Source organism: Dermochelys coriacea, chromosome 15, assembly GCF_009764565.3.
Source record: "Dermochelys coriacea isolate rDerCor1 chromosome 15, rDerCor1.pri.v4, whole genome shotgun sequence".
NCBI classification, from domain to species: domain Eukaryota; kingdom Metazoa; phylum Chordata; order Testudines; family Dermochelyidae; genus Dermochelys; species Dermochelys coriacea.
This window is the reverse complement of record NC_050082.1, coordinates 11,095,302-11,123,296: the sequence shown is the minus strand read 5'-3', so window position 1 is coordinate 11,123,296 and position 27,995 is coordinate 11,095,302. Positions and strand designations below refer to the sequence as shown.

The 27,995-nt window shown below is 42.1% G+C and overlaps 2 protein-coding genes across 10 annotated transcripts in view; one reads left to right on the top strand and one right to left on the bottom strand.

The window, feature by feature from the left end:
• Positions 1–8,751, bottom strand: part of LOC119843798 (serotransferrin-2-like) — a 32,789-nt gene extending 24,038 nt beyond the window's left edge. Inside the window, exons 1-3 of one of the 5 annotated variants that reach the window (XM_038373673.2) lie at positions 8,452–8,733; positions 7,633–7,703; positions 1,234–1,377 (exon numbers count right to left, since the gene is read on the bottom strand). In XM_038373673.2, coding sequence (XP_038229601.1) covers positions 1,234–1,291 — 58 coding nt within the window. In that variant the 5' untranslated portion in view covers positions 1,292–1,377; positions 7,633–7,703; positions 8,452–8,733. Of the gene's footprint in view, positions 1–1,233; positions 1,378–7,632; positions 7,704–8,451 lie in introns of all 5 variants that reach the window. The other 4 variants (XM_038373672.2, XM_038373670.2, XM_038373671.2 and 1 more) reach the window with 4 other exon arrangements.
• Positions 8,752–8,763: 12 nt separating this feature from the next.
• The window catches only part of PISD (phosphatidylserine decarboxylase), a 46,728-nt gene continuing 27,496 nt past the window's right edge, over positions 8,764–27,995 (top strand). The window contains exons 1-5 of one of the 5 annotated variants that reach the window (XM_043498071.1): positions 8,828–8,892; positions 10,219–10,254; positions 13,229–13,326; positions 16,540–16,650; positions 24,322–24,497. In XM_043498071.1, coding sequence (XP_043354006.1) covers positions 8,843–8,892; positions 10,219–10,254; positions 13,229–13,326; positions 16,540–16,650; positions 24,322–24,497 — 471 coding nt within the window. In that variant the 5' untranslated portion in view covers positions 8,828–8,842. Of the gene's footprint in view, positions 8,893–10,218; positions 10,255–13,228; positions 13,327–16,539; positions 16,651–24,321; positions 24,498–27,995 lie in introns of those variants that run through there. The other 4 variants (XM_038373675.2, XM_043498072.1, XM_038373678.2 and 1 more) reach the window with 4 other exon arrangements.

The following is a 27,995-nucleotide window of genomic DNA, read 5'->3' as shown; positions in this document are numbered from 1 at the left end:
CATTTTGTCCAGAATACATTGTCATACATGGTACAAAGAAATGCTGTGTGTTTGTTCAAAATTATAAAAAAAAAAAAAAAAAAATTTATATGCAAAATAATACGTGATCATGTAACTGAAGAGAGGACCCAGTGTAAACAAAATCATGTAATTAAAGACCAGGTCAAACGCATTCAAAGCGTTATATATTCAACTTTACCATTGTACCTCCCTGATTTTTAAGTGCTTAGCTGTGTAACTTTAATGTTTTCTTAATATAGGGTTGGGTTTGGGTTTTGTTTTTTGCAGAAATTAGCATTTTATTTTAAAATGTACACGTTTAATTACGTAAACCGTCAACTCTGTCAGGAGCTGCCAAGCTCCATGCTTTAATCATAGTTCAACTGGATTTGAGAGACCCTTAATTTCTAAGATGCCTCATTCCAAATATACAAAGGTTATGTCTACACTGCAGCAGCACAGCTATGGGATTGCAGCTGTTCCTCTGTAGAACAGATGCTTTCTACATTATAGGTAATCCATCTCTCCGAGAGGCGGTAACTAGATTGGTGGACGAATACTTCCATCCACCTAGCTGCATTTACGCAGGAAGTTAGGTTGATATAACTGCAGTGCTTAGGGCAAGAATTTTTTCCACAGTCCTAAACTGCGTAGGTAAGTTGACCTAAAGTTTAGAGGTAGGCTTGGCCTAAATTGTTTCACTGTGTTAAGGCTAGAGAACAAACAGGTCCCATCAACTATTCAAAGCAAACAACCCCCTTGCCATAAAGTGCCAAGGAACAGCTGCATTAAGCTGTTTTCAAGGATCACTAATGAAGTCAACATCTGCCATAGATCAAACAGGGAGACTAATACCAGATGACAGGTTTCAGAGTAGCAGCCGTGTTAGTCTGTATTAGCAAAAAGAAAAGGAGTACTTGTGGCACCTTAGAGACTCACAAATTTGAGCATAAGCTTTCGTGAGCTACAGCTCACTTCATCGGATGCATCCGAACGCATTCCGATGAAGTGAGCTGTAGCTCACGAAAGCTTATGCTCAAATAAATTTTAGTCTCTAAGGTGCCACAAGTACTCCTTTTTTTAATACCAGATGAGAACTGAAGTAATCAGAATAGACACAGACCTAACAGCAACCATTTTGTATCATAAGAAGCAAAAAGAACAAGCATAAAGTGCCTGAGACGTGTTTTGATGACTGTCACCCTTCTCCCTCCCCCTCTGTACCAGTCCTACCTGAAGAGAGCAGGGCGAAGGTAGCTAGGACAAGTATGGTGGCTGTGGCTGCCTTCATGATAACAATGTAGCAGTAATCCCACTGTAACCGAAGCCTTCTCTTCTTGTCTCATACCAGGGATTCCAATGCAATGACTGGAACTGCTGACAGAAAACAAATGGGTTTAGGCCTCAGCACAAGAAACCAATAAACACAACAGAGAAGACTGAAAAAAGGATGGTGTTTCTGAGTAGGCAGAAGGAATGGCAGTCAGTCATGAGGTGAGAGGAGGATTAAGGAGGCGCAAGAGGCCCCATTCCTAGGCACAGATGGAAAGCATTAGTGTATTTTCTGCTCTACCATACGCAGGCCTCTGTTGGAGGTTCAATCCTGACAACCTTCAGGCAGACACGATGTGGGAGCATGCAATATCCTGGTGCCTAATTTTTTTTGCTATCCAAAGGCTTCCAGCAGTAACTTTAGGCTCACAAACACCATGTGGACCTTGAACAGAACTCATCAGTTGCCCTATCTGTGCTTGTGACAGTCTGTATCCTCATGTTCACCCTTTTTACAAACTAGATTTTGTACAAAGTATGCCTGGTGAGGTATCATTTGAAAACTCATCTACTGAACACTACTGTCCTGGTAAAATATGAGGGGCAACGTTATATGTGAAGTTATAAAGTTCTATTGTATAAGACATGTTCCAAGTTTAGGGAAACCAGTTCAACACCTAAGCTAGGTGTCAACATATTCAAATGGACTATCACATGGTTAAGTGGCCATTCTTTGGCAGGAAGAAGGGTCTGAGCAAGAAATATACATCTTGGTAATGGAACAGCTTGAGGTTCCCTTGAAAACAGATTTTCTGTTGCCTGAACCCCAGCTGGAGATGAGTCTCAAATAAGAGAATTGCTATAAGAAAGGGGAGAAAACTCCCCAGATTCTCTCTCCTCCCTTTCTCTCTGCCCACAACATCTGAAAGACAAGGAAAGGAGCAATGGATTGGGGGAGGGGTTCTGGCTGAAAGGCATCCAATAATACTGCAAAACCATGCGATGAGAGAGACATTTTGCTTTCAATTCACTTAGCTTGTTAAGTGAGATATTAGTTACATCTTGCCTTTTATTTTCTTATAGCCAAATTCTGACTTTTATACCTCATTACTTGTAATCACTTAATCTTTCTTTCAGTCGTTAATAAACTTGTTTTATCTAAGCCAGTGTGTTTGGATTGAAGTGTTTGGGAAAATCCATTTGGAATAACAAGATTTGTGCACATCATTTTCTATTAATGAAATGGACTTTCTATGAGCCTGTATTGTCCAGGAGGGTACAGGGCTGTACGAGACTCACATTTCTGGGGACGGGACTGGGAATTTGCTGGTTTCCATCTGTAATATAATTCAGGAGTGGCTGGCTAGTGATTTTCATCCTGGAGGTTGAGAGAGAGAGCGAGCAGACCAGAAGTGGTTGATCTCACAGAGAAGCAGTGTAAAAGTCACCCCAGGTTGGAGAATTGAGGGGACACAGATGTCCATTGGTCTAGACTGGACCCTGGGTAATGTCACAGTGCTCCACGAAGAAGTTGTGGTGGTTTGAATTTAAATCTCTGTCTACACCTACCTGGCATTGTTTCACTTTGTGGTTTCCATTCTAGTTTCGCAGCATGAGAAATTATTAAGGCAGTATAGTGCTTTTCATCTGTAAAGTACTTTACAAATAGTAAGAACCCAACTTGTGCCTGTCTTTTCCTGTGCAGTTATTTTGGATATTTGTGTATGCAGAGTAATTAAACATGTAAATAAAGATAATTGTGTAAAAATATCTGGGGCTTTCACTCTTTGAAAATCAGCCCGTGTGATTAATCCTCACAACTTCCCTGCGTAAGTGTACCAGTGGTTGAAGACTGTTAGTGAGAACTGCACACACTCTGTACCATGAGAAATAAATTAAATCTGTGCCATTGGTAAGAAAACTACTGTAGTGACAAAAAAACAGATCCTTAGTAAAAAGCATTGCAGTAAATACATTTTTGTGAGACAGAGAAAACGCTAACTTTTTAGCTTTTAAAATGAATAGGTCTCTCCCTTTTCACTGGACATCTATGCCTCTGAGGTAGGTAAGAATTAACCTCAATTTCCGCTCTGTGAGATTGAGATAAGAGGCTTGTTCAGACCACTGGACCATACATCTCTGAGGGCCACTGCCAAAAATAATGTGGTGGTGTTTTTTTTAAATGTTTATATCTGCTATATAGTTACAAATAACTAATAACCAAAAAGGCTCAAAGAGATTTAGGTTATGTCTACATGACAGCCACTACATAACCACAGCAGTGGCACTGCTCCTGTACCACCATAGCCCTATAGTGTAAATACTTCCTGCATTGATGGAAAAACCCCATCCATCAATGTAGTTAATCCATCTCTCTGAGCGGTGATAGCTATGTTGATGGAAAAATTCTTCGATCAGGGGTTTGTCTTCACAGGGGTTTGGTCAACATAACTATGGCAGTCAGGGCATGAAATTTTTTACAGCTTTGAGTGATGTAGCTAGTCAATCTAATTGTTAAGTGTGATTAGGCTCCTAATTTACTTTGAAATTAGGAGCCTGCATACCTTTTGAAATCTGGGCAAAAGTGATTTCCTTGTGCCTACCTGGGCCTTCAGGCCAGAGCAGTTGCTTTTACTTACTTTCTTGTCTCTTGCTGTTTCATGTTATACTATGAACGTCATCCAAATCTAGGTTTCCCTGTATTATGTATTCTGCCTTCCCTGAGCACTTAGAATGAAGGGTTACCTATTAGTCCTTCAAGAGGGGTTATGATTAGCCCTATTATTTGCACACTAGGCCATCATGCCTACATTAAAAACAGATTTCAGAGTAGCAGCCGTGTTAGTCTGTATTCGCAAAAAGAAAAGGAGTACTTGTGGCACCTTAGTTTCTGCAGAGGTGTAATCCACTCATTGTCACATAACTGAGCTGGTGCATACACTATTGCTAATAGGGATTTCTTCAGTACCCTTTCCTATTCACTGGCAGGGTAGGGCACATATACTCCAGTTCCTGTGTTCTGGAGAAAGAAGGCTAAATCCCTAGCGTTTTGTTGTTGGTTTTTTTTCCTGCAGTGATCCAACCCTCACCCATGGACTTTCCCAGCACACTTCTTTCCTTCCCACCCCTCCCACCTAATACGCTCCCTCTGATATTCATTCATTTTCCTGGTTTCAGAGTAGCAGCCGTGTTAGTCTGTATTCGCAAAAAGAAAAGGAGTACGTGTGGCACCTTAGAGACTAACAAATTTATTAGAGCATAAGCTTTCGTGAGCTACAGCTCACTTCATCGGATGCATTTGGTGGAAAAAGCAGAGGAGAGATTTATATATATATACACACACACACACACACACACACACACACACACACAGAGAGAGAACATGAAACAATGGGTTTATCATACACACTGTAAGGAGAGTGATCACTTAAGATAAGTTTCAGAGTAGCAGCCGTGTTAGTCTGTTTTCGCAAAAAGAAAAGGAGTACTTGTGGCACCTTAGAGACTAACAAATTTATTAGAGCATAAGCTTTCGTGAGCTACAGCTCACTTCATCCATCACCAGAAGCAGGGGGGGGGGGGAAAAGGAGGAAAACCTTTCATGGTGACAAGCAAGGTAGGCTAATTCCAGCAGTTAACAAGAATATCAGAGGAACAGTGGGGGGTGGGGTGGGAGGGAGAAATACCATGGGGAAATAGTTTTACTTTGTGTAATGACTCATCCATTCCCAATCTCTATTCAAGCCTAAGTTAATTGTATCCAGTTTGCAAATTAATTCCAATTCAGCAGTCTCTCGTTGGAGTAGGTTTTTGAAGCTTTTTTGTTGAAGTATAGCCACTCTTAGGTCTGTGATCGAGTGACCAGAGAGATTGAAGTGTTCTCCAACTGGTTTTTGAATGTTATAATTCTTGACGTCTGATTTGTGTCCATTCATTCTTTTACGTAGAGACTGTCCAGTTTGGCCAATGTACATGGCAGAGGGGCATTGCTGGCACATGATGGCATATATCACATTGGTAGATGCGCAGGTGAACGAGCCTCTGATAGTGTGGCTGATGTGATTAGGCTCTATGATGGTATCCCCTGAATAGATATGTGGACAGAGTTGGCAACGGGCTTTATTGCAAGGATAGGTTCCTGGGTTAGTGGTTCTGTTGTGTGGTGTGTGGTTGCTGGTGAGTATTTGCTTCAGATTGGGGGGCTGTCTGTAAGCAAGGACTGGTCTGTCTCCCAAGATCTGTGAGAGTGATGGGTCGTCCTTCAGGATAGGTTGTAGATCCTTGACGATGCGTTGGAGAGGTTTTAGTTGGGGGCTGAAGGTGATGGCTAGTGGCGTTCTGTTGTTTTCTTTGTTGGGCCTGTCCTGTAGTAGGTGACTTCTGGGTAATCTTCTGGCTCTGTCAATCTGTTTCTTCACTTCAGCAGGTGGGTATTGTAGTTGTCTGTCTGAGGGGTTGGATCATGATCATACCACTCGATCCATTGTCTACAGCCAAGCGTTACGATATAACCGCATTTGCTCCAACCCCTCAGACAGAGACAAACACCTACAAGATCTCTATCATGCATTCCTATAACTACAATACCATCTACCAATGTGATATATGCCATCATGTGCCAGCAATGCCCCTCTGCCATGTACATTGGCCAAACTGGACAGTCTCTACGTAAAAGAATGAATGGACACAAATCAGACGTCAAGAATTATAACATTCAAAAACCAGTTGGAGAACACTTCAATCTCTCTGGTCACTCGATCACAGACCTAAGAGTGGCTATACTTCAACAAAAAAGCTTCAAAAACCTACTCCAACGAGAGACTGCTGAATTGGAATTAATTTGCAAACTGGATACAATTAACTTAGGCTTGAATAGAGACTGGGAATGGATGAGTCATTACACAAAGTAAAACTATTTCCCCATGGTATTTCTCCCTCCCACCCCACCCCCCACTGTTCCTCTGATATTCTTGTTAACTGCTGGAATTAGCCTACCTTGCTTGTCACCATGAAAGGTTTTCCTCCTCCCCCCCCCCCTTGCTGGTGATGGCTTATCTTAAGTGATCACTCTCCTTACAGTGTGTATGATAAACCCATTGTTTCATGTTCTCTGTGTGTGTGTGTGTATATATAAATCTGTCCTCTGTTTTTTCCACCCAATGCATCCGATGAAGTGAGCTGTAGCTCACAAAAGCTTATGCTCTAATAAATTTGTTAGTCTCTAAGGTGCCACAAGTACTCCCATTCATTTTCCTAGTGCTCCTCCCCTTCCCCATTCCCCACTTACTTCTTTTGCATTTCTACCTAGGGACTACACTGCTCCTTTCTCTGTTCTTAGAAGCTTCCACGATGCATACTATGCTACATTTGTTGTCTTGTAACCTTTCCCATGGTCATGGTTACAAGGCTAGCTCCACCTCTGAACTCTCTCGGGTCTCTGCCTAATCTCAATCTCCCATCTTTACCTCTCCTAAGGTAGAATCATGTGGTTTTTACCACTCTGAGAGTGGGGCCCTGGCCTGTAGTGTCCCATGTATTGACTGTCCCTACCAGAACACGTCTGTCTAGGCTCACAATGTGTGGAATCTGCTCTTTAGAAGCTCATACCCAGCAGTGAATACAGGGACCAGGCACCCTTCCTAACCCAAAGTGTTGTTTAATCTTAACAATACGAAGAAAATATCACAAGAGAGAGAGGATTTTAAAATGAGATCTACACACACAGAGCTATTTTACTGAGAATCATAACTGTTGGAGGCTGGGTGTCGGTCTCAAAAACCTGTACATTCCTTGAGCAAGTTTCAGAGTAGCAGCTGTGTTAGTCTGTATTTGCAAAAAGAAAAGGAGTACTTGTGGCACTTTAGAGACTAACAAATTTATTTGAGCATAAGCTTTTGTGAGCTACAGCTCACTTCATCGGATGCATTCAATGGAAAATACAGTGGGGAGATTTATATACACAGAGTATGAAACAATGGGTGTTACCATACACACTGTAAGGAGAGTGATGACTTAAGATGAGCTATAATGGCTTTTGGATTGTATCTCACATGTTGGTTAAGAGATATGTACTTTACTGAGTGTCCTTCCTGACAATCCTGCTATTGCATTAATTCAATATATACACACACTAAGCACCATAATTATCAAGTCAACACATAATATTAATTCATTATTACAGACAACTCCAAATCCCTCACACCCACCTCTCTGACCTACATCTTGTATTATCTTTATTTCAGCTGTCTCCACACCTCAATACAAGCACGAAGCAAGTTTTCACATGCAGTTGTTTTTTTTGTTTGTTTGTTTTTTTTAAAGTCCCAGGTCATGGCTAACTCTAATCTTAGCATTTCTCACCTATTTCAATCTGCTTCCCTGGCCTCCTCAGACCAGCTCTCCAGGAAGGGATGGGATTTTTTCCCCCAGCCCTGTAAGGTAATGAGGATAATCTGAGGTGTGATTATTGCTAGTTACTGTATCTCTTAACAATAATAGTGCTAGTAATAGGAGCTGGAGAAAGGGGACCTTTTAAGAAAGATTCTTAAAATATTTTCCACCAAATGTATCCGATGAAGTGAGCTGTAGCTCACGAAAGCTTATGCTCAAATAAATGTTAGTCTCTAAAGTGCCACAAGTCCTCCTTTTCTTTTTTGCGAATACAGACTAACAGGGCTGCTACTCCGAAACTTGCATCTTTATGACACTCTGGGCCTAATTCAGCTGTGGTGCTAGTGACTGTGGTTCCTAGTAAAGTCAGACCTCTTAGGCGAGGGCTGCTTTTGGCTCCCCAGGTTTAAAGAAGACAGAGATCAGAGGTATTTTCACTGCAGATATTAATCCTGTAATAGCGAAGATGCAGGGAGCTGGGCGGAAAATGCAGCTTCCTTTCGGCTGTTTATACAAATGTTTAGCTCTGCAGCTCTTTGTGTGTGATGTGAAAAAAACAGAGACTGGAAATGAAATTATGCTAATTGCCGGTTCAGCTTGCCCAAGGGAAAAATATTAATCCCAAATTTAGAACAACATTGACGTTTCACAGGAGCAAACGGGCTACGCTGCTACGGCAGCAGGACTCGCAGGTTCTCGTCCCAGCTCTGTCACTCACTGGCTACCTGATCGCATGTCAATGATAGCCCCTTTCTGCCCCATTTTTTGTACAACGAGGCTAAGACTTACCCAGCTCCAGCCGGAAGGGTGCAGGGGGTTCTGAGCCCTTAGAAGAGTTTGCAAAATGGCCTGCGCCCGTAGGAGAGAGCTAAGAGAGGTCAGGGAAAGGCAAACTCTTCCTGCGCCCGGCATGCAGCGACGCGGCTGCCCCCTCCTAGCTAGGGGCAGACTGACAACCCTCGCCCTTCTCGCTGCCCGAGGCCCCACGGCGTCGGCACAGCCACGACCCGTGCAAGCCCAGCCCGGCTCCCTACGCCCCGCGTTCTACGGGCAGCCCCGGCCGCTCCCGTTGGCGCCGGCGGCGGCGCTCCCCCAGGCCGCCGCCAGGGGGCGGGGCGAACACGGCCCCGCCCCCCGCCCTCCCTCAGAGCCGGGCGGCCGGGCGGTAGGTTGCGGCAAGATGGCGGCGTCCGTGGAGCGAATGTGCGGCGCCGCGCTGCGGAGGAGCAGGTAGGGGGAGGGGCCCGCCGGGGTGGGCGCCCGCCTCTCGCGGCGCGGCGAGCCGTCCCGGCCTGTCCTTGCCCTCACTCCCCGCCGTCACCTGGGAGACCCCCGCCTTTATCGCTGTGCGGAGAGTGGGGACCGGCTCTGAACCCGCCCGCCCCCAAAGCGGCTGAGGATACAGGGGCTGGGCACCCCCCCCACACACAGATGTTCCTTAGCTAGGGGCAGGAAGGGCGGGGGGGTTGGGGCTGGACACACACACACACACACATTTCAGAGGAGCAGCCGTGTTAGTCTGTGTTCGCAAAAAGAACAGGAGTCCTTGTGGCACCTTAGAGACTAACACATTTATTGGAGCATAAGCTTTCGTGAGCTACAGCTCACTGCATCGGATGCATTTGACACACACACCCCTAGGGTCAGTGAGGGCAGAAGGGATCTGAACTCAGCTTCCCTATTTCCTCTCCTTCCAAACAGACAACCCCCCCTCAGTTCAGGTACATTGGGAGTGAGAGTCTGAACACGTGGGTTCATTGCTATGCTTCAGGTTATTGAGGATAGACAGGTACATAGGCTCTCAGAACAGGAGGACTTGTGGCATCTTAGAGACTAACAAATTTATTTGAGCATAAGCTTTCGTGAGCTACAGGCTCTAGTTACTGAGGGCAAAGTGATGAGACTGATTTATAGACCAAAAAAAACCTTCCTTAACCTACAGTTAAGTTTGCCTCATTATGCCCTTCCAGCCCAGAGCACAGAGTTAAGCACAACCCCAATTCTGTTTCCGGGGATCTAGCAGTATCCCTTATGTGGACTCCAGCTGCATTCCCTGTATGAATGGTGGAGGGATTATGTGGAGCAGCTTGGCAGAGCTCTGATTTATTATAGGAGGCCACTTGGGGGGCTGTACCCCTCTAGGGTGTGTGTAAGCCCCTTTCTCTGAGCCTAGAGTGTGTGATCCAAGGAAAGAGGTGCCTGTGTACCTTGAGAGATTCAGCACCACCCTGCCTTGAGTAGCTTGTGTAATTGATGGGGCACAGGAGTGTTCTTGTTATGGGGTGTCAGCAGTTAGATGGGAGATGAGTGTGGACTGTGGGTTTAATGGCGGACAAGCGAAAGCATAGTGTTGGATAGCATGTGCATAAGGCATGTGGTATGTTTCTTGTGGAGTAGGCTAGTTTGAGTGTGGAACAGCTATAGATTGTTTTTGCACTACACTGAACAGGAGCTGAGTGCAAGTATGTGCTATGGATGTATTGAAGCATTACTCAAAGATGGCAGAGTTGCAGTTGTGTGAATATATACCTTAACTTTTCATTTCCTGGTTTTCAGAAGGTTGAGTTTTGCTGAATTCTGTGTTCTGCAAAGGTATGAGATACCACAGGGCAACCAGAACTCTGAGTTAATGAAGCTTTCTGTCAGTGAATTTCCTAGGTTTTTTTTGTTTTTATTTCTTGTTTGTTTGTTTTTTAACAGAAAAATGTTGTTAGTAGGAGTTAGTGGTCATTAAAGCTGGTACCATGTAGATTTGCCGTGAGATGCTGCTATGGCCAGGTAATGGTGATATTTACCAAGCTCTTAACTCATAATTTTTATCAGCATATTTCAAAGAACTTTGAGGAAGGAAATGTTATCCCCATTTTACCAATGGGGAAAACTGAGGCAGAGAGAGGTTAAAGTGACTTGGCTAAGTCATCCAGCAGACCAATAGCAGGGCCAGGAATAGAGCCCAGGATTTCTGAGTCCCAGTCCACAGTTCTCTTGACTGGGTCAATGATTCTTAAATGCCCCATGCCTTTCCTGTATATTTTGTTATAGTGGAATGAGGATAAATAGTCATACATTTAAATGTTTGAGTTTGTAGAAACTAACAGGGTCACTTAGTGTATAAAAAGCAAGGTTTTTAGGGGCTGTCGTCAGAGCTTTTCCTTACTCCTCTGGGTCACACAATGGTAAGAAGGTGTGTCCTGGGCCTGAATCTGTTGTAAGTGTTTTGGCCAGTATTTATAACTGTACTGTTGTGGGTTATAGAATATAGCTGTATATCCTTATATCTGTACTTTGGATGTAACGAACACCAAGTGGCCTTTGGGACTAATAAGGGAATGCTTATGTGACAACTAACTCATAGTAAACCTTAAACTTGTAAGGAAAATATTTTCCAACAAAGTGGCTACACTATGGCCAAATCTACATTTTAAATGTTGATTGACCTAGCCATGTTGCTCTGGTGTGTGAAAATTTGGCATCCTGAGCACAGCACTGAGGTTGACCTAAGCCCCAGGGTAGACGTGGCTAGGTCAACGGAAGAAGGGTTGTGTCAACCTAGGTACCACCTTTTAGAGAAGTTGATTGACTGCACTGGCAGAAAACTCCCTTACATTGATGTAGGAGTCTACACTGCTCAACTATCACGGCACAGCTCCAGCACAATATCTGTGCCTCTGTAGTGTAGACATGGTCTATGGCACTATGGCTGTGCTGTTGTAACATGGCCTCAGTTGTATAGACATGGCCTCAGTTTACACACAATCAGTGTGGAACAAGAGAGAGCCTATTCTTGGGTGCCCTTAGGACACACTCTTCTTTATTAAAATTCTCCAAAGTGTAAAGTGTATAAATGTGTGGGACTCTGTCCTAAAGTCAGACAGTTATGAGACCTCCGTTGTTGATCAGACTGTGACATGCACATAAGGAAATGACAACTTACGCAATCAAATGACTGTAGATAGTGCAGTGCCTTGTAGTGTAATAAGACACTTTTGAATTCAGTGTGGTGTCAGACCAAAAGAACACAGAAATCTCAGAGAGAGAGAGAGAGAGCTGCTAAGACATATCACTCATGGCACCCACACTCACTGGATGAGTAGTTGTACTAGCTTCTACAAGAGCTCTGTCCATCTCAGGAGGATAAGCTCATTAGCACTAGAACACTGCTTTCATTTTCTAATAACTTGGGCTTGTAGTCCCATCCAGTGACAGCATATGGTGGGACCAAGCTTCAAGAACATGTTTATTCACTGACTTTGAACAGGCATATTTTTCCTGTTCCCCTTCTCAGATGTCTCCTCTTCAGATGCATAGTTGTGGAAAAGCTTAAACTGTAAATTTTAAATGTGTAATTCTTGAGAGAAATTCCTCACTGTGCTGGCTTAAGAGCTTCACTGTGTGTGTTCAGAGTGGCAGAGACACTTGGTATCATGGTTCCAGAATTCACAAAGTGACAGGGAAAGAGATGCAGAATCTAAGCTCTAGATAGTCCATAGAGTGATTCTAAAAATAAAGGGACAAGATGTTTCACAAGACCCATAATAGACATGCACCCTCTAACCTCTACATTTGAGTCTGCATCAAATGTGTTGTCACTGAAAGAAGTTCCCATGTGACAGTTGTTTACTGACCTGTTTGAGATTAAATGTTTCTGGGGCCAAATGGTCACACTACAGAGTCTACCAACAAAGTTGGCAAGAGGCCATTTGAATTGACCAGGGTGACTGAACTCCTTTCTCCATTGTAAACATTCTCTCCAGATCAAAGTTGATGCATGTTGGCAAGTCTCCAGAGCTCATGTTGTCTCTCTGGCATGATACAAATAAACTCTTATTAACTTCAGAAGGACCTATTGGTATCTGGTAGGGGAAGAATTGGGCTCCAGGGCACTCATCCAGCTCTCTCACCAACACTAATTTGCTGGTTTTTTTTAATTAAAAAAAAAAAAAAAAAAGAGAGAGAGAGAGAGAGAGAGACAGAACTTTGCAAACAGGCTGTAGAAAATCTGGGCCCAGGCAGTATATAAAACAGAAGTTGACATCAGAATTTAAAAAGTGAACTAACTGTAACAGAATATTGTAAAATCTTAACTGGAATAAATCTTGCCCCAAACAGCATTGCAAATAAGAACATGGTATGAAGCAAATTGTATTCACAGTCACAAACATGGTAGAAATGGAACAAAATATATATATGTGATGAAGCCGTTAATAAATTGTACTGGGAAGGATGCACCAGAGATCCACATACAATACCTCCCTCAAAGAGCGAATCTCTGTAGGAGGATTGATATTTTGAAAGGAAAAAAAAATCAAGATAAACTGGATTAAACATTTAAATAACCCAAATCTTGTGAGAGAAGTTGACACATTCTCCTAGAGATGGTGAAAAACTGTTAGAGTAGACTAGGAGGTAATGGGTTCATCAAATTTCATGATGATCTTTGAGATAATTTATTTGTGGGTCTGCTTCTGAATATACAGCTTATCTAGATGTATTTGTTTAATTATATACACTTACATGGTAAAATATATCCATATTTAGATACCTGTCTCTTTTGTGTTATACATAGCGTGCTGGCTGACTGTAGTTTCTCCTGGCAGAAGAACCTCTCTCTGAGGAAGACTTTGATCATCTGGAAACAGCCACCTTTCAGAACCTTTTTTACTGGTATGTGAGGGATCTTTTTCTCCTATATATTTTCAGTTGCAGGTGCTATCTCCAAATACAGCAGTTCAAAGCTGAAGTAGTAATAGGTGTTTACAAATAGGTAAGTCTTGTTGGGGGTACGATGGCCTAGTGAATAAAGCAAGAGACTGCATTCAGTTTCTGGCTGTACCATGAACTTACTGTGTAACCTTGCAAAAATCGCTTCGTTCTATGTGCCTCTGTTTTCCTCTCTGTAAACTGAGAATATTTACCCATCTCATAGGAGTTTTGATAAGGCTTAATTCTTCGTCAAGTTCTTTGAAATCTTTGGATAGAAAGTACTATAGCAACACAAAGTATTACATTAGTATGTGAAAGGAAGAAATGTTAAATGAAGGTGGATTGGTAGTAATAGAATCTCTTTTTCCCCATTACTTTAAATAGGGATGTAATTGGTATATACATACTTGGAATGTTGTGTGTATATTGCTCTTGGAATCAGTGCCTGTGTTTCCAGCGTATTTCCTCTCATAAAACTGGCAAATCTCCACTTCTCACTGTAGAAACTGTCCATGTGGAAGGTAGATAAAACTTTGATTGACCTCCATATTGGTTAATACTAAGGAAGGAGAATTTTTAACTTAAGCAGCAAGAGTGTTTCAGACAAATAGTCTGGACCTCTATTGTAAGCTTCCCCAGTCATGGGAAACAGCTTCCTTTTTGTTGACCCTGATCTGCCATTACCTGTGGAGGAATAGATTGAAATGACAGCAATTCTAATATCCTGGGACCAACACGGTCTCACAGCACTGCAAACAGCTATTCAAGAGAGGTTTCTCCAGAACACTGCTCAACCTCTGCTAAAGCAGGAAAAGTAGAATTGATGTCACTTTCAACCATGCAGGGGAATGTTTCCCCAGAAACTAGAAATACTTTTGTTGGGGTGGGGTTGAGGGTATTTTAGTTACCTGGAAATCTTGACTGCAGCATGTGGTTTTTCTTTTGAGTTGTTTTTTGCACTCTTTAGTCCCTGTGATCCTCAAAGCTTTGATTCAAAGCTGCCTTCCTTTCCATCTGAGATTGGTAGTCACAGTTACAGAGCTAGCAACACTTCTTACCCCTCTCTGGCCTGTGAATGCAGCCAACTTAGATCTTGGTTCTCTAACCCTTACCTCTCTCTGAGTGGAATCTTGTGATTCTCCCAGTCTTAAACCGGATCCTAGGGTACAATATTGTGCATCAGCCATGCTTACCCAAGCAGCTCTGACTGGGTTCAGTACCTGCAATTCCTTTCTTTGGGAGCTTGTGACCAGTGATGAATAGCGACCAACCAGACTTCTTAAACTGAAGTATTGTTTAATATTAACAGGAGGGACAAAGCATCACACGAGAGAGAGGATTTTAAAACAACAAAAGGTCCACACATGTGCATGTTAGAGTCCTAGGCAGGCTTATTTTACCCCAGACTCTGAACCTCTGGAAACTGAGTTCACCTTAGCTCTTCCTCTATCCTTTGAGGGATTGCCTCTTTAAATCCAGACAAAGTTCTTTGTTCTGTCTGCTCACAGGCTTTGACCAGCTACCTCAAAACCAGACTGGTGAGCTGTGGCAGGGGTCAAGCCAGAGCATGAAAGTGAATGGCTCTTGCATTGTCTCTTAAATGTTTGCTGGGAAGTGCATCTCAGGATCTACACTCTCCCTAACAATACTGTTATTGAATTAACTTCACAATGATCAGGTCAACACATAATATTCATAACTTATCACAGGCAATTTCAAAATCATCTCAAGTATCAATTGCACTTCCTTTGGAACTCATTGAGGGTACTTTTTAATCTACCAGAGATTATACTGTTGTTTAATGCAAGGAACTCCCTCTCTTTCCCAGGAGCTGTGTGGTTCACTGCAGTGCTTTTCATCTTGGTGAGTGGGAGGCTGGGCCTCAAACGTATAGCTGCATAGCAGGCTGGAGCACTAACCATAAAGCTATAGGAACCAGGTGTTCCAGATTTACCTCTTTTTCTAGTTGGGTTGTTTGAAGCACAAGGAAATTAAGATATGCAAATCAAACAACAAGCTAGTGTCTGAATCATTCTTATTACACAGTACCTTCCTAGCTCCTAAGCCTTTGCTCTAGAATACATTTCCTTTTAAATTACTAATACTGGGCCATTAAGTGTACTCTAGGAAATTTTTAAAGGGCTGGTATTGGCAATGTCCTGTTTCCGCAAATACTGAAGCTCAAAACTGCTATTCTTTTGATACCTGTTTTAGAACCAGTCAAAGTAATTGAGTCAGCATTTTGTAAGAGACTTAGAACGATATTGGGTCATTAATGAGCAAGTCTCATCTTTCTATAGACTGGTTTCATGATTTGTTCTGACCTGCTTTGATAGCTAATTGCTTGTGAGTACCTGTGGCAAAAAGGCTGTGGCCCAAGAACCAAGCCAGATCTGTCTATCTTGCAGTTCTTGCTGGACAGAAATTGTGAAGATGGAGTATGTATGGATGCAGACTGAGCTCTGTAATAGCATAATCATAGATAATAAATCTGACAGTTAAAATGGTGTGGTTTATCAATATGAAACCTTCTGAGAGGATAGTTCTGAGTTTTGCGCTGTGAAATGAATGATTTAGTATGAGGACATCAGGCTTAACATATCGTGAATAATATGAAGAAAAGCAACAGAGCTTAGCAGATAGATAAGCAGGCTAAAACATGGGTGTTTATTTTTTGTTTGTTTTTTTTTTTTAAAACATACCTCCCTTGAGACAGAACATAAATTGTGACCTTGAAGTCAAATTTCAGTCATGTGATAGCGATAAAACAAGTGGAAGGGTTAAATACAACATAAAGTTGCTTAGAACTCCACGTTATTTGTAGCCTTAACTACTCTGAACTTGGGAATCAGGGCAGGGCTAAGGGAGGGACCGTTGCCTTTCCAGAGCACTGTTGAAATCCAGCATAATTTTCCATGTAGCTGGAGCAAGGCTTAAGACGCAGTGGCATGTACAGAATAATGTTTACCCTCATAGTTATGCTGGGCATGGCCCTCTCACTTTGAGGGCAAATATTACAGTTCGTTTTCATATAACTGTTTGTTTAAGAAGTTTGATAAATCCTTGCCATGTAAATATCAGAAACTAAATGATGATCATTATAACTGTGAGCTTTTTTTTATTGTGTTTAGACAAACATTATGAAGTAATATAATCAAATCTCTCATTAACAAGGTGTCACCATATTACAGAGTGAGCCTCTTAGCACCATCCAAGATGTGTTGTTTCTGGTGATTTTATTAAATTCAGTGAGACTACTGACTCTACTCCTATTTATCAAACCAGGCAAGTATCAAACATTAATATTTAAAAATATTGGACAGGTGTGCTGGTTTTTCTGCAGGCGAATGTACATGAGAAAAACATAAGAATGGCCATACTGGGTCAGACCAATAGTCCATCTAGCCCAGTGTTCTTCACTACAAGGCCTGCGAGCCAGTGGCGGCTCCCATCGACCCTAAATTCCCTCTAAGCTGCGTAGCCGTGCAGCAGGCTACAAATAGCTGCGCAGCAGCTCTAAAGGGCCATGCAGTAGGGACTTGGAGAGGAGAGGGGTAGGAGTGGGAGGGAACTGTGGAGGGGAGCAAGTTGGGCCTTGCAGGGTACTGTGGGCCTCTTTCTCGGCCCTGGAACTCCCATGCTGCCTGCTGGCCTGGGGGAGAGAGGACCTCTTCCCCCAGAGTTCCCATGCTGTCTGTCAGCAGTGGAAAAGAAGGCCCCTTCCCCAGAGCTAGCTGCTGCCAGCAGGGAGAGGGCTGAGGGGAGTTCTCTGGTCCCAGCCCCAGGGCAGCCTGCCTGCACCCCCAGCCAGAGCCCACATCCCAGCCTCTGCCCTACCCTGGACCACCTCTCATGCTCCGAATCCCTCCTCTCACGCACCTGATGTGGCTCTCACATTGAAGGTTTTTTTCCAAAGTGGCCCACACTTCAAAAATAAGGAAGAGTACTGATCTAGCCCATTGTCCTATCTTCTGACAGAGGCAAATGCCAGATGCTTCAGAGGGAATGAACAGAACAGGGCAATTTATTGGGTGATCCATCCCGTCATCCAGTCCCAGCAACTGGCAGTCAGAGGCTTAGGGACAACCAGAGCATGAGGTTGCGTCTCCGACCAGCTTGGCTAATAGCCATTGACGGACCCATCTTCTGTGAATTTATCAAATTTTTTTTTTTAACCTTGTTATAGTTTTGGCTTTCACAGTGTCCCCTGGCAATGAATGCCACAGGCAGAGTGTGTGTTATGTGAAGAAGTACTTTTTTTGTTTGTTTTGTCCAAGGATTGAATAAATAGCAACCAGATATCTAAATATCTATTTGTCTTCTGTCTACTTTGTTGGGTATGTAATTGTTGCCTTAATTTCTCAATAACTACCACCTGCCATATTTTTTGGAACCATCCCTCTAGTTTTGGACGCTTTTTGGTTTTTCCAATGAGGGGTTATCAGTAGTCTAACAGTTACTAGCAGATGGAAGATTAATTCTTTTCTTTGAGTGTGATCAGGTCTACAAGGAAGCCACAGGATGGATTACAAAAAGATCATTTGGTAATAAATATCCAACACCTTATTATTTGTAACCCAATATTACATTCCAGTGCCCTTTAACAATTGGACTTATCCACCATATATACATAAAATCTTTCTACCACAATTTCTCCAACATTTCTCCTCGTTTAGTCTATACGTATATTTTTAACCTGACTGGTACCTCAAGTACCTCTGAAACAGTATCTTAAAGAAATTTTGTTTTAGTTTGTTAAAGACTGAGGTTGCAGTTCCTCTTTTCCAGATCAACCCCCTTTCCTCTAGGGTAGTTTGTCTATCTAGGTCCTTTTCCCAGCATGTCATATATGGACTTTTTGTGTAAGGAAGGCTGTCTGCAAAGATTTATGTAAATTAGATTTTTGAGGAGGGCTTCCTAATCATCCAGAAGCCGTTGCTTCTATTAAAATTAGCTTTCTGTATAAAACAACTTTTCTAGAAAGTTGAGAAACAATATCTAATTTGAAGGTACTGGTACCATAGGAGAGTGGGCCAGTTAAAGTTAATTTTGATTTCTAAAGAAGTTTTAAAAAAATTCTTTGGTGAACAGCTGGTCAACCATGCATAAATTTGATGTCTCTCCCAATTTTTAAAATTCTCTGGTTCATGGGTTAAAATTATGAATTATTTGCAGTGAGTGTCACTGGCAATGGAAAAGAATTTATTTTATCTCTCGTTCTATCCCAAACCCATAGGCTAGCCTTTGCTAAAGGATGTGCATACATTTCTGAATGGTGCGATTCTTTTAAATGAATCCATAGTAACCTATTAATATTTACACAGCTACAATTTTCTTGTTCAATAAAGTCCCAGTGTTTGGGATTTGAGCACCCCCAATCCACTGTTGCTCTGTACAGTTCACTTTTGACGTGTGTGTGGTATGGAGGAGGAAGTGTTGCAGCGGGGTCTTATGTCCTGCCCTGTATCCAGAGAAGGAAAATTCCACTTATCCTTGTTTGCTGACCCCAATTAAGAGGTTAGAAGGGTGTCTGAAACAAATTGTGAGATTGATCTTGTCTGTACAGAGTTCTAACATTAATTTGAAGACCTAACCTTATTCAGATGCTGTTTCCTCTTGCTTAAATCTGCCTAGACACAAGCTTTCCTTAGCTCCTTGCTCAGCTCATTGCTGAACTCCCGTCACTCTTAATATCTTTAGGGTGTTCAACTGAGCAGTTGGGCATGTTCAACTGGGCAGTATCAGCTGTACTGAACGTGGCACCATTGCCAGAATAAGTAACTAACTTCTACAATCTTGTCACCTTGGAGTTTGAAAATCTATTTCCTCCTTTATGAGGAGATGGAGGTTCATCCAGAAAAAATAACTTGACTTAGGCACAGCATGTTGCACTGCCATTCCAAAGATCGGCACTTATGCTGGGGAGTGTGGAAAAGATAAAACTTCCAGTCACTCTTGAGCAAGTGGAATTCAAGGTACTAAATTTTTACCCATGAAGCTCTAAATGTTTCGGGATCTGGTTACCTGGGAGAATTTCCTCCTCATGCCATATTATCACAGCTGAAGTCAGGAGAGACTCTTGAGCTGGATTCCCTGGATATAAATAGGAGGGAGCTCTTCTCTGAGAGGTGCTTTGACTTTGGAACTCGCTACCCTTTTATTTCACCAGAGCCTAAATTCGTTCACTTCTGAGAACACTGCAAAGTCAGTCTTTTTTTTTTTTTTTCCCCCCCCTTTGATTTTAGGGGAGGTGGGCAGCTGAGTGTTAGAGGGCTTCGATGGATATCTTTTTATGTATGGGACATTATTCATATTTATTTACCCAGGCAGGTGACCAGAGCATAGATATTTTTATAAATTTAAAGAGATAAATAAATGAGACTTTTTCCCCCCAAACATCTAACAATTTTAAATTTTCCCAATCCTTCACTGAATTTCTTCCTCTTGATGTAAATTTTTTTCCTGGAGCTTCATAACCTTTTTGCCACATTCTTTATTTTTTCCCATAGCATGAGTATCCCAAAGTGAACATTTAATTTATTTTCTCTTCAGTACATTATACGTAAGGCTAAGATTTTGTCATGGATATTTTTAGTAAAAGTCAGACAGGTCATGGGCAATAAAGAAAAATTAACAGAAGCCTGTGATGTGTCCCTGACTTTTACTAAAAATATCTGTGACAAAATAGGGAGATGCTGGGAAGCTGTGGGGGTCCAGCTGGGAGCTCTGGGGCCTATCTCCACCTATGGGGGCTCAGAGTCCAAGGATCTCCTCTGCCTATCACTGGGAGCTGTGGGGTCCTGCCACCCACGGCGGCCGGAAGCAATGGACTACCCCCTGCCAGCAATGGCCGGGGAGCTTGGGGGCCGTAGCTCCTGGCCACTGCAGGTAGCAGCAGGGCCCTTCAGCTCCCAGCCTCGGCAGGCTGAAGTCACGGAGGTCTTTGGAAGTCACAGATTCCATGACCTTCGTGACAAAGTCATAGCCTTAATTATACGTAAAGACAGATTTTTAAGGCCCATTGATCAGTGTACACTTTTTTAAGTTTACATGCATAAAAATGAAATTAAGAAAAGTAAACAAGACTTCAGTGAGGCAAAAACTCGATAGATGGGTCCTTTTATCAAGTTTCCTTTTTTAGTATAAGCACTGGAGGTTAGTGCTTATACTAAAAGCATCCAAGCACAAAAATGATGCATACTAGGCTAGTTGTTTTTTGCTTGTGGTTAAAACTTCACAGATTTGATAAACCATCTGACCATTGTGTTGCCACATTGCTAGAAAGGGATTTGGTCCTTTTTAGATACCTCACGATTCAATATATTCGTTTCTTAAATAATGTACTAGTTTGTAGGTGATCCCTAACCTCGGGGCCCAGTGCTATTTGTTGACTTCAGTGGGAGCAGGAGCAGGCCCTTTGTGTTTTAATTCTAGTTCATCCACTCTTCAGAGGAATGCTATGGACATGATACCTAGTTCTTTGGCAAATGGATTCTGAGACCTTGTTTCTTGGGCAGTGCTTCCTTACTCCCCACTGAATCTAGTTTGTCCACACCCAGATAGATTTTTTTTTTTCCTTTGGTAGTTCTTTCTGAAACCAAGTGATTCTTATTCACTAGTGCTGCCTCTTTGATGTGGTACATTATTGAGAAATCTCAGCTTGGCTGCAGTATGAATATCAGAATTATCAACACATTTTAAAATACCCAATTAGCTTGTTAGACCTGGGTTTTTAAATTTTTTTGTTTATAAAGATTTTGGGAGGAGAACACTTTCTGCTGTCGCTTTCCCTCATTTGTTTTGTGCTGCTATTATAATGTACTGATATTAGCATTCATTATTATTGCTCTCTCATTGTTGCTCTGTAACAATGCAGCATAGAAGTATCCTCCTTGTCAGAAAATGGAAACATTGCAATGTGTAAGGCGTTTCTTGTGCAAGAGGAGCTTGCCAATTAACAATTATTATTAGTGACATCAGTGGTTCTCAACCTTTTCCATACGTGACCCAATGCTACAAGAGAAAAAAAGTTTCAGGGACACCCCTCCTCCCCTGCCTGCATCTAACCATAGGGTTTCAGGATTCCCCTTACCATACAGCCATAATGAAAGGTATGGTGGTTGGGATCTCTATGCTGAGAACAACAAAGCTATATTACACTGTAATTGTGTATAATACCTTGTTTCTGTCTCCAGCAGCTGATTATTCACTGTAAAAACTTCTAATATTTAACCCTGGTGAAGTAGCACCTCTTTGAGGGACCCCATATATAAAGATAGAAAATAAATCGAAAATATTGTGATGTGGAGCAGTTTGTTCCTTTCCCAAGATTGGGCAATGTACCATGTTAATATGAATCCTGATGATCCAGCCTAGATCAGTAACTGATCCTCATGTATGTGGTTAGGTGTTCTTACTTCATAGTCATTGATCTCTAGGACCATGTGCCCAGCTGACAAGGGAGAAAAAAAGTACAGCCTATTTGAAGAAAGGAAGGCAAATGTAGAAAAAAAGATAGTTGGAAACTATGAAAGAAACCCAGGGGGCTATATAAATGGAAGCTATGAAAAATAGATGATGTGAAGAGCAGACAGATTGCAGGAAAGGTAGAGTAGAGGAAATGAATACAAAGCCAAAGATAGAGATAGGGAATCAGAAAAGCAAAGGAAGCATAGGCAAACTGTGTTGCAGGGGGACAGCAGGAGGAGTAATTACTCCTGGGAGAATTCTGCGCCACTGTGCATGCACAGAATTAATGTTCCCCGCAGATTTATTTGCTTCCCCACAGAAAAATGACTTTCAGACAGGGAAGCAAAGGGAAGCCACACAACCCTCCCCAGCAGTATGTTTCATGTGCCCAGAGCAACCAGCAGAGAGGTAAATCACTGTGGGGAAGGGGCGGGACTGAGGAAGACCTGGCTGGTGGCTCCTACCCTGCGCCTGGCCCAGCTGCTAGTCCTGGCTGGGCTGGGGAAGACCCACCCCCATATTTCTCCCCCGGTTGTAGCTCTGCAAACTCTCTCCCCACGCTTCCTGCACCCATCTCTCCTCAGCTGCGGGGTTGGGGGGAATCACTGTACAGGGAGCTGCTCCCCCATCCAGACCCCCTCATACCCAGACCATCCCATTGAGCCTCAACCCCTCCCCCCCACGCCCTGAGCCCCCCTCCCCTTGCACCTGGACCACCCCGACAAGCCACCCAGATTTCCATTCCACTGAGCCCTATTCCCCCAGCATTTGGAACTCCCCCCACTAAGCCCCCCACACCCAGTCCCCCCTGCCGAGCTCTATCACCCCCCCCCCCCCCGCTGAGCCTAAACCACCTTCACCTGGACCCCCCGGCACAGTTCCATTACTATTGCACCCAGAATCCCCCAACAAGCCCCTGTGCATCCAATCCTCCCTGCACCCAGATCCCACACTGAGCCACGTGCACCCAGATTGCCCGCCCCTCACAACCCACACCTGGATTCCCCCACACTAAGCTCTTCCACACTTGGATCCTGCCTTGCTGAACCTGGCATGGAGGGGCAGGGCCCTGGGATGTTTCTGGGGCAGGCCCGGTCCTTGCGCTGTATCAAGGTTGGATTCAGCCTCACGGCCGAGTCCATGTCCTGGGCAGGAGCAGCACAGTGATCTCCCACCTCTGTGCAGCCAGTGCCGTGCTCCCCAATGGAGTTTCCACATTTATTTGACAAATAAAATTTTCAGAATTTTGCAGAATTTTAAAACCTTGTGTGCAGAATTTTTAATTTTTTGGTACAGAATGCCCTCAGGAGTAATTACAATAATGCATATATCAAATGGAGGGAGAAATAGAGGAGAAAGATTGGAAAGAGTATTTAAATGTGGAGTAACACAAGAGCACATTTAAAAAACACACAAAAAAACCCCATCCATAGCCGTTGCAGTTTGTTAAACGCTTCCATCCTGCCCACACTTGGAACAGCATGTTGAAAACTAAGTTTCTTATTAGTGGTAAGTATCCCTGTCTGTCACAAGGGAGACTGGGGTTCAATTCACCAATGGGGAGGCTGCCCTTGGAGGTCAGATTAGATTAGCTAAAGGTCCCTTTTGTTCTAAAGTCTATGAAATTACAGCCTTACTTAAATGTGTTTGTTGCTAGCTACAAGGTTCCAATGCAGATTCCCTGAGTAGTGTTGACAGGATTGTATTGCTGAGAACTGTGCTAACCAAATGGTATTATAGATCCCCACTTCCTAGTGTGAGGGGTATAATACAGTTTGACACCATCCCTGCCTGCTTGGGACGGAAATTGTGTAAGCAGTAACCATATTTAAATATTTTTATAGTTAGAACAGTTCTGCTTCTGCTGTGGATAGAGCCTTCATCTTTACATTTCTGCTAGAATTCAAGTATACTTCCCATCTAAGATGTTTGCTTGAAATGGGGTCAGGTGACATTCACCACTCCAGTGACTATTTAAAATCCAGGGAGGAGTTCTGGATATGATCTTCTGGTTTTGGTCAGTATCATGCCAGCGTCAGCCTTCAGCTAATTTCTTGTGATTTGTCTGTTTAAAGTAAAAATCTGGGTTTGTACTGGAAATATTGTCAGCTCCTTTCCTCATGCATCATGGGTGCTGTTTTTATCAGACCCCGGCCAAACAATCTGAGATAACAAGATTTTCATGATTTCCAGAGTGTCTTCTGATATGGAGGTTGGGGATCAGCAATGCTTTTAAATCACAAGTTATGCTTTCAGGAAGTGGCTGCTGGTGGCACAGGTCAGCAGTGACCCATCTTTATGTATGTGCATCCTCAGTAACAGGACCTTGTATGCATCTTGTGTGTCAGTGGAACATGACTGCATGCATTCACTGTAACACGCAGTCTTCTCTAACATTCTCAGCATCTGATCTGACCTTCCTCCCTTATAACTTTGTTTTTACTCTGTAGCTGTCCTGTTTCCTAAAGATCTGCCTCTTCTTGTTAGACAGGAGAAAGCTTCACACTGCACCGGTAGTGCGAACATTCCGACTGCGCCCTTTCCACTTTCTGGTGGCCACAGGTGGAGGATATGCAGGATACAGACAATATGAAAAGTACAAGGAGGAGCAGCTGGAGAAAATGGGCATTGAGATACCAATCAAGCTTGCAAGCAAATGGGAGGTAAGATATTTGTGATGGGTTTGTACCACATGCCACATTTTGCTACAAACTTTTCTGCTTCCTTTCAACAAGGGAAAAATTGGATTGTGTTCTGTTACCAGAACCGACAGAAGACATAAAGTGTGTTTCCTCACCTCCCAATCCTGCTTGCTAAAGCCAATGTAATGACATGTTAAGAACTGTAGGTGTCTCTCATTTCTTAGCACAGCCAACACATTTCTTCTACCAATTGCTGTAACGGATGCAGCTTGGACAGTTTAAGTCCGTTTCTTTTTCACTTTTGTATCTTAGTGATAGAATTAAAAGATGATTGGCTGGCATAGAGCATAAGGCGTGGGGTTTACAGCAATTCTAAAGGAACTTCAGTTCTTGTGCTCAGTAGAAGAAATGTTCTCATGTCCCAGCCTTGGAGTATTCTTATAATGCTAGTGAGTTGTAGCATATCTGAAGATTTAATGCACTTTCAAAATTTGCTAACTGTTGTGTATTGAAATGGAAATCTAGCCTAAAAGTCACCCAAAGCCATTCACAGCTAATTTTTTTATTAAAACAGGAAATACAGACGGTATATATGATACAGAATAAAGATACAGACTGGCATTCTGCAGTTACATATATGAGCATTGAAAAACATTTTGTGTTGAGTTTATTATCCTAGTTGATAACAAGTGTCTCCAGCGCATGTGAAGGAGATGGCTCTGTCTAACCCCTAAACATAGGAGTGGGATTCAGGAATTATTGGTAGTATTCTCACTTCTGCCACTGAGTTGCAGCATGATCTTTGGCAAGTCACATAATCTCTCTATGCGTTCATTTCTTCCCCTGTGAAAGTGTGGGTAATTCTTGTTTACCTCACAAGAAAGTTGAGGCTGAATTAATATTTGTGAAAAGCTTTGAGATCCTTGGATAGGGAATGTACCATGCAAATGTGTTACTATTCAGAATTAGTATGAAGGCAATTCTTATCTAGATTCCTTGTGAACACCTTCTGAGAACTTTCTCGCAGAACAATATCTTAATCTCTAATGATTCTAGCTCATCCACACCATTAAAGAGAGCTTTCCCTTCAAAGGTGGTTCCTTCTCTACTCTAGTGATTGTTGATCTTTAGTGTTGTCACTTTGTCTTTATAAGTTGTCATAAAACTGAAGTATGAATATCAGGTGCATGGACGTGTTCTGTAGTAACTTAAATGATCCATTTTTAGCAAAAAAAACAGAAAAATTACACAACCCCATATGACAGGTTTCAGAGTAGCAGCCGTGTTAGTCTGTATTCGCAAAAAGAAAAGGAGTACTTGTGGCACCTTAGAGACTTACAAATTGATTTGAGCATAAGCTTTCGTGAGCTACAGCTCACTTAAGTGTAGCTCATGAAAGCTTATGCTCAAATAAATTAGTTAGTCTCTAAGGTGCCACAAGTCCTCCTTTTCTTTTTGCGAATACAGACTAACACGGCTGCTACTCTGAAACATATCATGTACAGAACATTAAATACATTATAGAGTTCCACATTGACCAAACAGTTTATTATGTATATGTTAGGTTTGTTTTGTTGCAAAACATACAGGCAGCTAGTTACAAACTACTTTATTTGCCCCACTCTGTTTTTGAGTAAATTTGTCATTTCTGAAAATGAGGGACTGATGCCAGTGCAGAACATGCTCCTCTGCCTCAATCTGACCTGTAGCATCCTTCTGTTCCTCTTCCATTTCTGAGTGCTTGGCCAGTTGGTGTGGTTTTGTGTTTTGGGCATATGTATATTAGGGACTAGACTGGAATCCCTAAACTGTTTTTTACTTGGGACCCAAATTGGATTTGATCCTAAGAGTCCAGATGTGAACAGTTTGTACTGTAACAGTTTGTGAGGGATTTATCTGCAAACTATCTTCCAGGCTTCCCTTTCCCAAACTGCTTGAACTTATTTAGAATAGGGCTAGTAAAAGATTTTGTGGCTTTATGTACCATAAATTGGACTTGTAAATTTCTGGGAAGTAGTCGTATTTAAAAGGACACTAAAGAATTTTTCATAGTTAAAATATTTTTTTCATTGTTGAGAAACCCATTGGAAGTGTGAAATTGGAATATTTCCTTACCAAACTGTTTTTATTCCATTGTGTTAATACTCTGGCTTGCGTTTTTTTGGCGTTGCTTTTAAGTTCTGAGATGCAGGCATAGATTTAGCTTTAGACAAGACTAGTACTGAAAGATTTCTTTGTGTAGGGGGGAATTGCATAAAGAATTTCAAACGTGTAAGCAAGATTCCAGGTGAACAGGTACACACACAGCACACTGGTAGGTTTTCCCACTCCCTTTCAGATACCTACTTTGTTGGCTTACTCTCCATTGTATGTTTTCATGGAGCGGGGAAGGGAAGGCTGCCAAATGGGAAATACCTAGAAAAGAGAGAAACAATTTTCAGACTTCAAAGAGGGTGTTACAAGCAATGGAGGGTTTAAACAAAATAATAGCTATATTGTGCCTTTCACTGGAAACTGGAACATCTATTTTTGTTGACTTGTGTTTTTGCATTATTTCCCTTCTGCATTTTTTGGCATCCCTGGAAGCAAACTTGGCAAGGGAGAGAGGAGGGTTATCTCCTTGTTTATAAGGCCAGGGGATGAGCTGTGGACAGCTTTTATACAGAGAGAAAACATGGATTAGAGAGGCATCTGAAATGCTGCAGTACTGGCAAAACGCTTATTATTTGTGCTAGGTTCTTTGAAAACATGCAGGTAGATATGGTCCCTTGTGAAGAAGCTTTGTTTTTAATTCTGTTTAGCAAAGTGTATATATTCATGCACAATCAGAAATAAATTAAAAAATAAGCAATAACTTGTGCCTCAATAATTATTCCTACTTGAATTCTTTTAGTATGTAACTATATATATGTCAATATTGATTCATCTTGATCAACAAAAAAGTAGAATTGGAATATAAAAAAATGGAACTGGGTAGAAGCAATTTCTTCTCTCTGCTTCAAGTATATTTTGAAAACTTTCATATAGGATGTATCGTTAATATTTGTCACTAAACAAAAGCTTAAATATTGTCTTCAAGGATTTGTTGTCTTCTCATGATTATCCTTCATCAAAGCATTAAATCAGTCCTGAATGGAAGAGCTGTATGCCACGTTTCTTTAAAGCTGAAATTTTACGTATCTCATTTGTTTTTTCACCACAGATGCTGCACATCATTGAAACTAGGACAGTCATTTTCCGTAACTGGTTCTCATGCACTAGCACAGCACAAGTTTGTTTGCGGATATCACTGCAGTAAAGTGAATATGCTATTTTGCAGTGAATTTTTAAAATCATGAAAATATTCCTATTTATATTAGTTTACAAAATCTTTGTGAGGGAGAGAAAGGACTAAAACAATATTTAACTTAATTTAGGCCCATTGTGCCTTAAATTTTTAATGTATTGCCACCGTTTATGACAGGAAAACAGGGAACACTTGGTTTCTGGCGTGGAGCTTTCTTTATAACTTTCCTGGAG